This window comes from Monodelphis domestica, chromosome 2 (assembly GCF_027887165.1).
Source record: "Monodelphis domestica isolate mMonDom1 chromosome 2, mMonDom1.pri, whole genome shotgun sequence".
Lineage (NCBI taxonomy): Eukaryota > Metazoa > Chordata > Mammalia > Didelphimorphia > Didelphidae > Monodelphis > Monodelphis domestica.
The window spans coordinates 467359215-467372333 of NC_077228.1; the positions used below are offsets into that span (position 1 = coordinate 467359215).

The 13119-nt window shown below is 33.1% G+C and overlaps 1 protein-coding gene across 10 annotated transcripts in view; it reads left to right on the top strand.

The window, feature by feature from the left end:
• CDC14A (cell division cycle 14A) overlaps window positions 1-13119 on the top strand; it is a 300191-nt gene that overhangs the window by 244861 nt on the left and 42211 nt on the right. For all 10 annotated transcript variants that reach the window (XM_007485031.3, XM_016429048.2, XM_016429047.2 and 7 more), the window contains one exon: window positions 4188-4303. In XM_007485031.3, coding sequence (XP_007485093.1) covers window positions 4188-4303 — 116 coding nt within the window. The remainder of the gene's footprint in view (window positions 1-4187; window positions 4304-13119) is intronic.

Here is a 13119-nt window from a genome sequence, read left to right on the forward strand (position 1 = left end):
ATGTATTAGGAATTAAAAACCTTCAAATAAATTTAGAAAAGTAGAAATATTAAATATATCTTTTAATCATATTCAATAAAAGGCCTTTGAAGATAAAATTTAAAATTAATTATAAATTAACTTAAATCTAAAGACTGGGTGGGTTAAAGGAAAAAAATCATTGAAATAATAAATGAGATAACAATCCAGGATTTGGGGGATATAGTCAAAGCTGTACTTAGAGTAAAATTTATACTTCTAAACATTTACATCAATAAAAGAGAAAGAGCAAGCCAATAAATTGGACAGGTAGATAATAAAAACCTAAAAACCCAATCAAAATCAAAATTCCCAATTAAACACCAAAATAGAAATCCTGAAAATAAAAAAGTTGAATGAAATTGAAAGAAAAACCTATTGAATTAATAAATAAAACTAAGAGCTTAAAAATCTCCAAATATATAACCCTTTATTTAATTTTATTTTTTAAAGAATAAAACCAAATTACCCATAACCAAAATGAAAAAAAAAGAGGTGAAGTCTCAACCAATGAAATAAATGTTTGGGGGAGCTATTTTGTCTAATTATATGTTAATAAAACCGAGAATCTAAATAAAATCATTGCTGGTAACACTTTTCAGCCTATTTGCATTCAACATCCATCAATCCATTATCTTTTATTGTCATTAAATTTTTTTTTTATTTTTCTGACATGTCATGCTACAAAGAATATTATAGTGTTAGAGAGATGGGTTTTTGCTTTAGCAAGCAGTTTGAGATAATTAAAAATACAGTATTTTCTGATGAGATCCACTCTGGTTTTTTTGCTATTAAATTCTAGGCTCAGAGTGTTGCCCATTTCTAGGTATTTTAAGGCTGATGATAGATCTAAGAAAATGGGTGTATTCTGGAATTCAGTGCTGTTTGTATGATGTCAGTATCATTTCTGAATGTGGCATTTAGAGGCAGTTGGAAGTTGACAAGCATGGTGAAAAGGACATTAGATTTAAAGTCAGAAAACCCAGGTTAGAATCCTGATTTTGTGGCTTAGGTGAACAAGTTGTTTCACCTCTTTGAGCCTCAGTTTCCTCACTTGTAAAATGAGGGATTTGGACCAGCTTATATTAAAGGTCTCTTTCAGTTTTAAATGTATGATTCTTCAAAGAACCTTAACACTGATTTGTAAATCTTTTTTGGTGGACATTTTTTTAATGTAGGATGTTCTTTAATATTTGCAAAGCTAATGAAATCATTGAGTAATCTTATTAATTCCTTTGGATTTTCTTATCTCTATGGAATTGACATCCAAATTTTTATATCTAACCCTAGTCACTTCTGAGCTCCATTTCACACACATTCAATTTCCTGTTGGAGATTTCAAACTAGTTGCCCTCTAAGCACCCCCACTTTAAACATGCCCTAAACTAAACTCATTATATATATTCCTCCAATCACCTCACACCTCTTCCAGACCTTGCCAGTGAAAGGGTGAAGAAATTGAATATGGAGTAGTAAATGTGAGAACCCATAAGAAAGGCAGTTTGGTTAGATTGTTGAAATCAGTCAACAGTTGTTTATTAAATATATTATTAATTAATTAATAATAAAATAATTAATTATTATTAAATATCTTCTTTCAGCTCTGGGAAAAGGTATTGTGGCTCTATGATAAATACTGGGGATATAAGAGGAAAAAATTAAAGATCACCATTAACATTTACCATACATTTGAATGGGATAGTCAGCAAGTTATGTATAAAATTATATACAACATAAACATAAGGTTAATGAATATATATGCACCAGTTTGCTGGATCACAGAGTGGAAAGGTAGATAAAGGCCAATGAGGCTGCTACCTCTTAAGATCCAAGCAACTCTCTTAAGACTATAAATGGGGAGAAGGTGCTGACCGACTGACAGTTTCCTCATTTAAGTATTCCTTGTATCAGTGAAACTTCAGATCTAGTCCCTATCCCTATCACATAGATTATTTGAAAATAATAAATAAGGCTCAATGCTTAGATTCAATGATAGCTCAATCTATATTATAGTTAAATTGTACTGTTCTCTGTACCACATTCTTTTTTGACTTTTTCCCATCTCGGTGTCATTTGTGCTATCTGTTATGCCCCATCTTGCTTTTTTAAGACCCAAATTAGTGCTTCTCTCTTCCATAAAACATTTCCTGATAACTATTCCTATGAAAGTTATCTTCCCCTCCTCAAATAACTAAAAATTATTTTCATAACACCTTGCTTTTTTTTACATTTACTATTCTTTGTAATAATTTCCCTCCTGGTAGTATAAGAAACTTGTGCCTCATCTTGTAAGAAACAAGAGAAACCATAATAGACTTCTCCATTAGTGTCAATGCAATGTCCCTGAACAATCTGCAGGGATCTATGTGAAAAAACACTATCCCTATCCACAAGCAGAGGACAAACTGTGGGAGTAAAAACACTGAGGAAAAGAACTGTTTGACCACAGGGGTTGAGGGGACATGACTGAGGAGAGACTCTAAAGGAACACTCTAATGCAAATACCAACAACATGGAAATGGGTTCGAATCAAAGACACATGTGATACCCAGTGGAATCACGTGTCGGCTATGGGAGGGGTGGTGGGAGGGGGAGGGGAGGAAAAGAAAATGATTTTTGTTTCCAATGAATAATGTTTGAAAATGACCAAATAAAATAATGTTTAAAAGGGATAAAAAATAAAATGTAATAAAATTTCTAAATTAAAAAAAAAAGAAACAAGAGAAACCAAATAGAACCAATTGAGTAACAAACAAAAATTGTCAAATAAAACCAATGGACATATTGCCATGTCTGAAACACTATACAGTACAGTATATCATTCTGTACCCAAATTTACAATATCTGCTATGAGGCAGCTTTCAGCTCCCTGGAGTCACAGTAAGGACCTCTTTCAGTGTCTCCTAACATGTCGTAAATATCTGCCCTTTGTATTTACTCCATTTTGCCTGGTGAGATAATATTTTCATACTTGTTCTGCCACCTCCCTCACCCATTAGGGTATAATAAGCTCTTTCAAAGTGAAGACTTTTTGTATCATTTATTTTTGTAGCCCTTTTGAGCCTTGTACTCAATATTTTGATAGGCCCATGATCTTGTTTGTATACATATTCCTTTTCATAGTACAGTTCATAAAAGTGTGTTAAATGGAATTGGGGTTCTATAATGTATATTAAGAAAATATATGAGGAAATTATTGTACCAAATGGAATAAAAATAGCAGAGAACATTTGGTTGAAGATCAATAGTGGAAGAAACTAAATTAATATTGTCAGCACCATATACTGTAGACCATCTGTCCAAAAGGAGAAAAAGATGGAGTGTTCAGGAAACAAATCACAAGTCTGGCTGGGAGACTTGAATTATCTGGATATTTGCCGAAACACTTCCTCTCTAAAAGTAGAGCAACTAATAACTTCTTGAATTACCTTAATGATGTTATCTTTCAAAAGACATATGAACTAATGAGGCAAAATTCTGTTCCATATCTGACTCTCATGAACATAGAGTAATGGGTTAGTGGGGTGGAAATGACCCTTTTCCTAGAGTTTGTTAATAGAAGAAAGGAAAGATGAGTATAGTCTGACTTGCCCCTCATGATTTGAAAAAAGCAGATTTCACATAGTTCATGGGAAAGACAGGTAGGATCCCATAGCCTAAAATTCTCCAGAGGAAATTACTATAATTAATGGATGTTTAGTTTTCAAGAATGAAATTATTAAGAGATAAAGAAAAACAAATCTATGGAAGAAAATGGAGGAGCTAGGGGCTGTCTAAAGAGATAGATGCAGATGCTAGAGAACATAGATTTATAAAAGGCATGTCCAAAAGATGGAAGAGAAAGGACAGGCAACAGAGGAGGACATTAAACTGAATGTTCTATAGACATCTCATAGTCATCATGTCCAAGTCAAGAAAATATAAGAAATGAGACCTCAAGCCAGATCTTCTAAGTCCTGTATACTTAACTCTATTTCTCTACTTTTTCCCCAGTGCACTTAGTTATGTATTTCTCTGCTTTTGAATTTGATGCTTTACATTTGATACTTTTTTAATATACCAATGATACAAATTATATTTTTAGGACATTACCATTGTGTGAGGACATTTTAAGAAGCAAAGTTGCTGTATATGATTGTGATACAAATTTTACACTTTTTTTTCCCTAGGGGAGTACTGACGATGATGTAGAATTGGACATTAAAAACTCCATGACACAGGGAGACAAACTTCGTGCCTTAAAAAATCAGAGACAGCCTCGCACTTCAACATCTAGTGTACTTAAGTGAGTTAATCAGATCGACTTCCAAAATGTTTAATTCAGAATGAATTTCTTTATGTATTTAGAGTATTTGATTGTCTCCAAATGAACTTTATAAATAATCTAATTCAAAATTAATTTCTTTTGGAAATTGTTACAAATTCTTCATTTTCACTTGAGTTTATTCACTTTTTCATGTTATAGGTAATAGTTATACTTAAGACATTTGTATAACTATATTTTGCTAAAACAAGATTAAAAAGTATGCCCTTCTATGTTTCCTACCTAGTCCTTATTATTACTCCCCAGCTTAATTTACTCTTCTGAGTAATATCTTGCACCTGAATGGAAGCAGTTGATGTAGGTAGAAATTGTATAAATCTTTTCAAAATGGTTCTTCATTTTTTTGTCCTGAGTGGTCACAAACTCTACCACTTAAGGGAATAACATGAGTGATGCCTATGAAGGAGTGGTCAGAAAGGTAGGAGGAGAACCAAGAGAGAGAAGTGCCACAGAAGATGATGAGGTCCCCCATTGAAAGAATGAGAGTAGGTTTAGAAGATCTAAGATAATCCCTTGAGGTATCCCCAAAGGCTCAGCAAAGGAGACTTGAGAAGTGGTCAGATGAGATGGGAATGAAGAGAGAGCAATGTCACTGAAACCTAGGGAGCAGAGAGCTTCTGGGATGAGAACATGGTAAGATGTTAGAAGAAGGATGATTGAGAGAATGCCATTAGGTTTACAATTAAGAGTTTGAGTTGAGTGATGAAAATGGCAGCCAGATTGTAAAGGGCAAAGAAGTGAGTAAGGGGAGAGAAAGTGAACACACTCAAAATAGATAACTTTATTTTTGGGAGTTTGACTGTGAAATAGAGGAGATATATAAGATATATAGGATGATAATTTGAATGGCTTCTAGATTTTAGTGAGGGTTTTTTCAGGATAGGGGAGATTTTGGCATCCATTTTGCCCTCTTAAGCATTGGACATGATTGAATACCTTCTCATACTGAAAACTCTCTGCTCCCTGAATTTGGTGACATTATTCTCTCTTGGTTCTTGTTATACCTGTCTGACCATTTCTCAAATCATCTTTCCTGTTTTATCATCCATTCATACCCCCAATTGTAGGTAATGTCAGGGTGCTGTTTTGGGTCTTCTCTCCCATGAGTTTTCTTATCTTCTCTATGAAGATGACTTCTGAATCTTTATAATTGTCCCTAATTTCTTCTGAGCTCTAGTTACACAGATTCATTTTCCAACTGGTTATTTCTTTTCTTTTGTGTGTGTGTGTTCTACCAGTATTCTCTTTTTTTAAGAGATACTATTTATTTTTATATATAATATGTAAGATAATACAACACATGTGATTTGTTATAAATATGTAGTAAATTATAATAAATATGAATATCCAAGAGAAACAAATTCTCATGTTAGCTATATCCAAAAATTTCTTATTCTTCATTTCTCCTCTCCCTTCTACCTCTTTCCTCTTTCCAAGAAGGCTCATAATATGATACAGGTTGTACACACGGTATCATATAATACATATTTCCCTATTCATCATGTTGTGAAGCTATTATTTCAAACTAGATGTCCCTTTGTACATCTCCACTTACACATATACAAAATACAACTTATGTTTTCCTCCCCAAACCCCTTATCTAATATGGATATCCCAATTTCTAGTGAGGGGAACACCATTCTTCCAGTTACCCAGACTCAGCATTAGCCTAGACTCCTCACTTTTTCTCATTCCATGCTGTTGCCAGATTTTGTCATTGCTACCTCCACATCTCTTACAATAATAACATCTTCTCTCTACTCAGTCTTGGTCCTCATCATGTGTAATGTCTCACAGGGCCTTAGACATAGTAGCACTTATTAAATGCTTATCAATTCATTAATGGATATTTTCTATGGACTGCCAAATGAATTATATCTCTGCTATAAGAACAGAAAAATTCCTTCACCAAATGTTAATGGTGGCAATGGAACCACAATGACTTTCAAAATGTCATTGGTATCAAAATGTCATTGATACCTGGGAAAAAGGTATCAAATCCAAGTTGACCTTTGATTATATCCCACCTGTGATTTATGAGATACTCTTTGTTGTTAATTTGAGACATAAAGGAAAGGTAATGGCAGTTTCCTAAATAAGGATGGCAAACTACACTCAGCAACTCAGTAATTAATTTCTACCTTCAAATTCCACTAATAACAGAAACCTATAGTAAATGTTCTATTTACTAATCCTCTTTTCTTTGAGCTTTTGTCAGACCCCACATATTATACATGTTGTGTATATGCACTTAAATATATCGTTATTCATATATTTAAGCCATGAATATTTTTGGACAAAAAGCTAAAGCAAAAAAAAAAACCCAAATCAATTGATTTAAAATTTTATTTTATTTCTATATTATTCATTTTTGTGAATAATCTTATAAAACACAAATTCCAAATTACACACAATTGAAAAATTATAATTAAACTGACTTTAAAAGCCCCAAGATATGTTTTGTTGTTGTTTATTTTCCCATATTTTAATTTTTCTAGACTTTAAAAATTGGCCTTGTTTTCTTGAGAATCTATTTTCTTTCCAACCTTACCATAAAACAAACAGTCTCCCCCATGAGACTACATCTTTTTAGCATGTTGAGTCTTTTTTATTTAAAATTTTTTGTCAATTTAACAAGTTGACAATATAGCAATAACAAATAGCATTTCATTTTACAAAGACAGAAAAAGAAGATTGTATATTAAATGACGTATAAATTATCTACAGTATATCCTTTTTAGAAAGTGTATAGTAAATTTAAAACAATACTAAAAAAAAAACCCTAAATAGAATTGTCCTGCTCATCTGTGTGGGCTTACTAAACTACTTTCTGCTTTCTTGTTATTTTTAAGTTTCATTGACATTCTCTTCAGTTTTTGGAAACACTAGCACTAGCTACCAAGTTCTACCCTCTTCCCCTCCCCCAAATTAAGCACTCTTATCACATATAAGTATAGTCAAGTAAAACAAAATTTTACATTGTTGTGCCTGAAAATGTAGGTTTCATTTGGTACCTTAAGGTATTTTCTCTCTGTTAACAGGTGGGAATCATTCTTCCAAAATATTTTATCAGTCCTTTGAAAGGATTATTGATCATTTCATTGATTAAAACTTCTTATAGTCTTTTAAAATTGTTTTACTTTACATCATTGGAATCATTGTGTAAATTGTTCTCCCACTTCCACCTCATTTCACTCTGCATAATTTCTTAAATATTGAGGCAATTGGTGATGCAGTGGATAGAATGCTGAGCTTGAGTTTAGGAAGACTCAAATTCAAATTCAGTGTCACATCCTTGCTAGCCTCTGATCTTGGAAAAGTCACATGATCTCTGTTTGCTTCAGTTTCCTTATCTGTAAACTGAGGATATAACAGCACCTATCTCATGGATTTTTGTGAATATCAAATGAAATAATTGTTGTTTAAAAAAATCACTTAGCACAATCTTAGCACAATATTGGCACATAGTAGACACTATATAAATGTTTAGTCCCTTCCCATTCACTTCCCCAAGTCTTCCAGATTTCTTTGAATTCATCACTTTCTGTAATTTCTTATGTCACGATAATGTTCCATTATACACACACACACACCTTAATGGACATGCATTTCATTTCCAGTTCTTTATGACAACAAACATAATTCTACCCACATTTTTTTTTTTTACACATCAGCCCTTTCCCTCCATCTTCTGTGGCTGGTAGTGATACTTCTTGGTCAAAGAGTTTTGTGGAGTTGGGGATAAAGTACCAAACTGTGACCCAAAACAGTTGAATTCAAAACTTCTCCCATGAAGCATTAGTAACTTACTACTACATGATTATTCATTCTGAGATTTCTTCGGTAGAGAACTGCCCATTCATATTCTTTGGTCTTTTATCTCTTGGACAATATCTTCTGAGCTATAGATTTATATCAGTTCCCTGTATGTCTTTCATAGACTCAGGCTAGGAAATGGGTCTGTGATTTTATTGTTACAGGGAACTCCTAGATGAGGAAATTCCCTGTACCATATAACTCAATATTTCTTTGCAACTACAATCTTACAGAGCTGTCAGGGGCACTGAGAACCTTACCTGACTTGACCAGGGTCACATGACCAGAATGGAGCAGAGGCAGAAGTTGGACTTGAGATTTTCCTTGTTTAGAAATCATCTTTTTTCTCCATTTTCCATACTGTTCTCATATCTTACATATCAAACATTTATAAGAGAAATTTGATGCAAAGAAATCTTTAAATTTAATGGCATTGATTTTATTTGTGAAAAAAATTTTTTATGTAATTAACTATAGCAATTAAAATTATCTCAAGATACTGATTTTTCTTCATTTTAAAATTAGTTAATTGGTTGGTCAAGACATCCTAATTGTGCTCAAATAACTTTCTTGATCATCACAAGATAAATGGAAAAATTTTGGACCAGGTACATGTATATATTTTTGGGAGCTCATTATTCAACCCCTCCCTTGACCATCCCAAGAAATCTTTAATTGATGATAGCTAATTAAGAGGAGTCCATCAGACCCTCAGCCCTTCCCCAAACTTACCAGTGAGTATTTGTATAGCTATAGGAAAATTATTATAGAACCTTTCCTGTCAGCCCAAGTCTGTGAAAAGACCACATTCCTTCAGGACAAAAAGAATGCAAAAATCTATAGACTTAATGGAGCCAGTTCCCGAGTCCTAGGTCAGGAATTCTTCCTATCATAGCCTTTATAATCCAGGACCCAGGCATAAATATAGTATAGTATAAAAAATAAATTCTCATAATCCCTCCTCTGCTTCTTGGAGAAACTGAGCATCAGTTTCCCCAGTGAAGCACCTAGAATATGATGACTATACACTACATGGAAGACCTAATTATGATTGTTGGCTGTTTCTCAACGGGATGTCAAAAAATGATTGACAGACCCATTGACACGGAGCCTTTAGGGACACTCCACTTCTGGTATAAGAGTCTAACAAACAAAGTAATGGCACATGAGAGAGACATCAAAGGGATGCATGAGCCACCCCCCCCCAAATGTCCAGTTCATTATATCCAAGGACTCAAAGTCTCATGATGCAGCAGTTTGGTTTCTGGGATCATCTACTACTGCTGTCATCTTCTTTGCTGTCTTGAGTCATGGTGGTCTTCGGAGCTCTTCCTCTGACACATCTGCTTTTTTCTGGTCCAGGGTTACTAATAATTTCTTTACCTAAACTTCCTTGAAAAATAGATCTTACTACAATTTAATAGTCACCAAAATTTTGTTTTGCCAATAGTTATTTCAGATGATGAGAGATAACTCAAATCTTAGGATTCTAATTTTATTAATATAAAAGAGCTAATTATGAACTTCTGTATCAAATAATTCACATTTCCTAAACTTTTTGCTGTCTTTTACTTCTGTCTGAACCAAATACCTGCTTTGGAAAAGTGCCTATAACAGACTGAAAGGAACAAAGTTGATATTTACTCAGATTTTTTTCAACTTGCTATTATAATATGTTCAATGCCTTAGAAGCAATTGGATACAGACTTGACACATATCTAAAATCAATTTGATCATTTCTATTTTCTTAAAAAACTTTCACTTCAATTATCTAATTTCCATTATTTCCATTATTATTATTTATTAATTGTTTGTTTTTATTTACTTTAATCCTTTCTGGTTTTAATTCTCAGTCCCTCAAAATCTTCCCTCAAGAGGATGAGATTCTGCAAAGAATATTATCCTGTAGGGTCTTTCCAGTACAGAATACTTTGTTAGGCTTCAGGTAAGAGTCAGAGCAGAGCTCCATATAGAGTCTCACTTCCATTTCTAGGGTGCCACAGGCAGATTCAAGATTTAAGCATCCCTATTTACAATGGCATAAACTGAGTCAAAGAAATTCCACCTTCGTCTTTGCAAGGTGCTTCCTCAACTTTCCCAAGTTCTCAGTTCTCAGACTGCAGGAGCACTGGGCAATACCCTTTAAGGAAGTGTTGGAAAGCAATGAAGGGTCAGACTCAAATACAAAAAGCTTTGAATAGGAACACATTAAAAGTCCCAAAGCTTCTCTTCCAAAGAAAAATCATAATTCATGCTCAGGATCAGATTATTGCTATTTTCCTTATGTCACAGTAGCCATCAGGGTATGCTACATAAGAATAATTATAATCTAGACTTTCAGAATGAAAAGTAGATTCAAAAATGCAACCTTTACTATATTCTGGCTGTTAAAAATACAATTACATGATTTCTCAAATGATCTAAAATAGAATTCACTTATATGAGATTTAACTCATATAGTTCCTTATTTTAATAGAGAAAAAAAACTTATGCTTAAGTATGACAATATAGTGTCAAAACACTGGCAGATAGATGGGCCTGATAAAATCTCATAAGTAGACCTAACAAAAAGATCTAGTAGGAATTTACTATTCATCTTTCAAGCTTAACCTAAAAGCCTTTCTCAAATATTAGAAAATAAAGGAAATTTCTAACATAATATTCAATATCTAAAACATGAAACTTTTGCTTAGTCATTTGGCCATAATTGAATGAGAAGACATTTTAAAATTTCCCTTTTAACACTTTACCAAACATATCCAATAACACTATATAAAGAATATGGAGAATAGAATACCATAGAGAAACAACTACATATTTCACAATGAAAAAGTTCTCTAAAATAAATAAATTCTTAATTATATCTCCTCTCTGATACTCTCCTTCTAGTCAAGGAGTAGTTATATTGGAAAAAAGGAATAAGGGCTTCAACTGATATTATGTATTTTAAGCAAATGAGGAGAACAAAGATTGATTCAATTTTTTTCTTTTAAAAAATCCAATTGATACAATAACTTTAATATATTAATTTATCATTTCCATAAGTGACCAAATAACTTCAAAATTAAACTTAATGTTAAAAATTAGAATTTAGAACTAGAATTAAAATGAAAATTTGAAACAATGTATTAGAATGTAACATCACAACTTTTCCAAATATATATGACTTCTTTCAAGAGTTTTAGTTCATAATTTAACAATGTCCAAATCAGAGAAATAACTTTAAACATTATTTATCTTTATAGTAATTCATCAAATTCTACCTTATCACAAATGGTATTTAAGAATTTAAAATATGAAACAAAATTATTATCAAAATTTCAAATGATCTTATACAGAAATGCTTTATCACATTTAAAATTCTGTATGAAATTACCTAATCCAAGAAGCAAAATTCCAACAAAGAAGTAATAATTATATTTCACAAAAAATAAATGGTGTGTTTGCCATTATTATTATTATTTATTTTGAGTTCTGATTCAATATAATTATAAGCCAATAAGAGAACTAACTTTCATGTTGAAAATTTCAGCTCCTTTTCCCTTAAAAGAACTAGATTAATATTTTGTTCACTACTTAAAAGTCAGTCATTTTTTTTGCCCTTTCAAACAACACTGGAAAGCTCTCTGTCTTAATGGTAGTCTTAAATCCCATTCCCTAAACTAGAAAACTAGCAAGGTGTGTTCTACCTGACATACCTGTGGGGAGGGGAGGAAAGGGCCGCTGAGCAGAAAAGATGCTTGTACTCCATTCTCTTTGTTCACCCCAAAACCTACTCATGAAAGTAGAGATCACAATGCATATTAAGAAGCACATTTCGGTGGGCAGCTGAGTAGCTCAGTGGATTGACAGCCAGGCCTAGAGACAGGAGGTCCTAGGTTCAAATTTGGCCTCAGACACTTCCCAGCTGTGTGATCCTGGGCAAGTCACTTGACCCGCATTGCTTAGCCTGTATCACTCTTCTGCCTTGGAACCAATACACAGTATTGATTCTAAGACTGGAAGGTAAGGGTTTAAAGAAAAAAAAAGCACAGTTTAGTTCATGTGGAATCTGGAATTTTTAAAGGGGACCCCTCCCCCGCCTTGTCATTACTTGGCTCCACATTCAAGTTGACCCAATATCTTGCTTTTAATTTAAAATAACACAAGTTTGACTTATCCTAAACACTTCAACAAGATTACTCCAATCTAAAATAGCTATCAACCAAATAAAATCTAACTTTTATGACTGCTAACATAACTTTCACTTCTATTTATGTTGGAATTCACTTGCCCAAAATTTTCACATCATAATTTAGGAGAAATTTTTTACTAACCTATTTATGTTTCTAATTAATTTTTAAAATCTCTGCAATCCCCAGATATTGGTCACTATCTGGAAATACACACAAGAAGAAGAAAAATCACTTGCTTATTATAGAACAAATAAAAATACAAAACAAAGATTTTTCTACATTTTACAAAGAATCAAAGAAAAAATATACTTAACAGAATAGGACTTTGCTTGCCAAAACCCAAAGCAAAGCTTTTTAAAAATTCCAATTGAAGTCTTTCATTCTAGCCAGGTAAAAAGTTGACTTTAGCAAAGGCAGGAGAGGAAAAACTTCTGTTCATTAGGAAAAAATTCTCTCTCCACTGCCACTATGGCTGCTTTGAACCTTACTTCTTCCCTCTTTTAGTTTCTTAGCCCACTTCATAGACAGACAGACAGACAGACAGACAGACAGACAGACAGACACACACACACACACACACACACACACACACGCACAAACAAACCATAAAGTTGTACACAATTGTAACTAATTAATTAATTAGGACCTCCTCTGCTTCTCAAGACCTTGAGACCTTCTTGAGACCTAAAACTCACAGAGATTTCTACAGACCCTACTTACTCCACCCAGAAGTTTCCAGGTACCCTGTCCCCTTTCAGTTTCTGAATGACCTCCCACTTCTCAAGA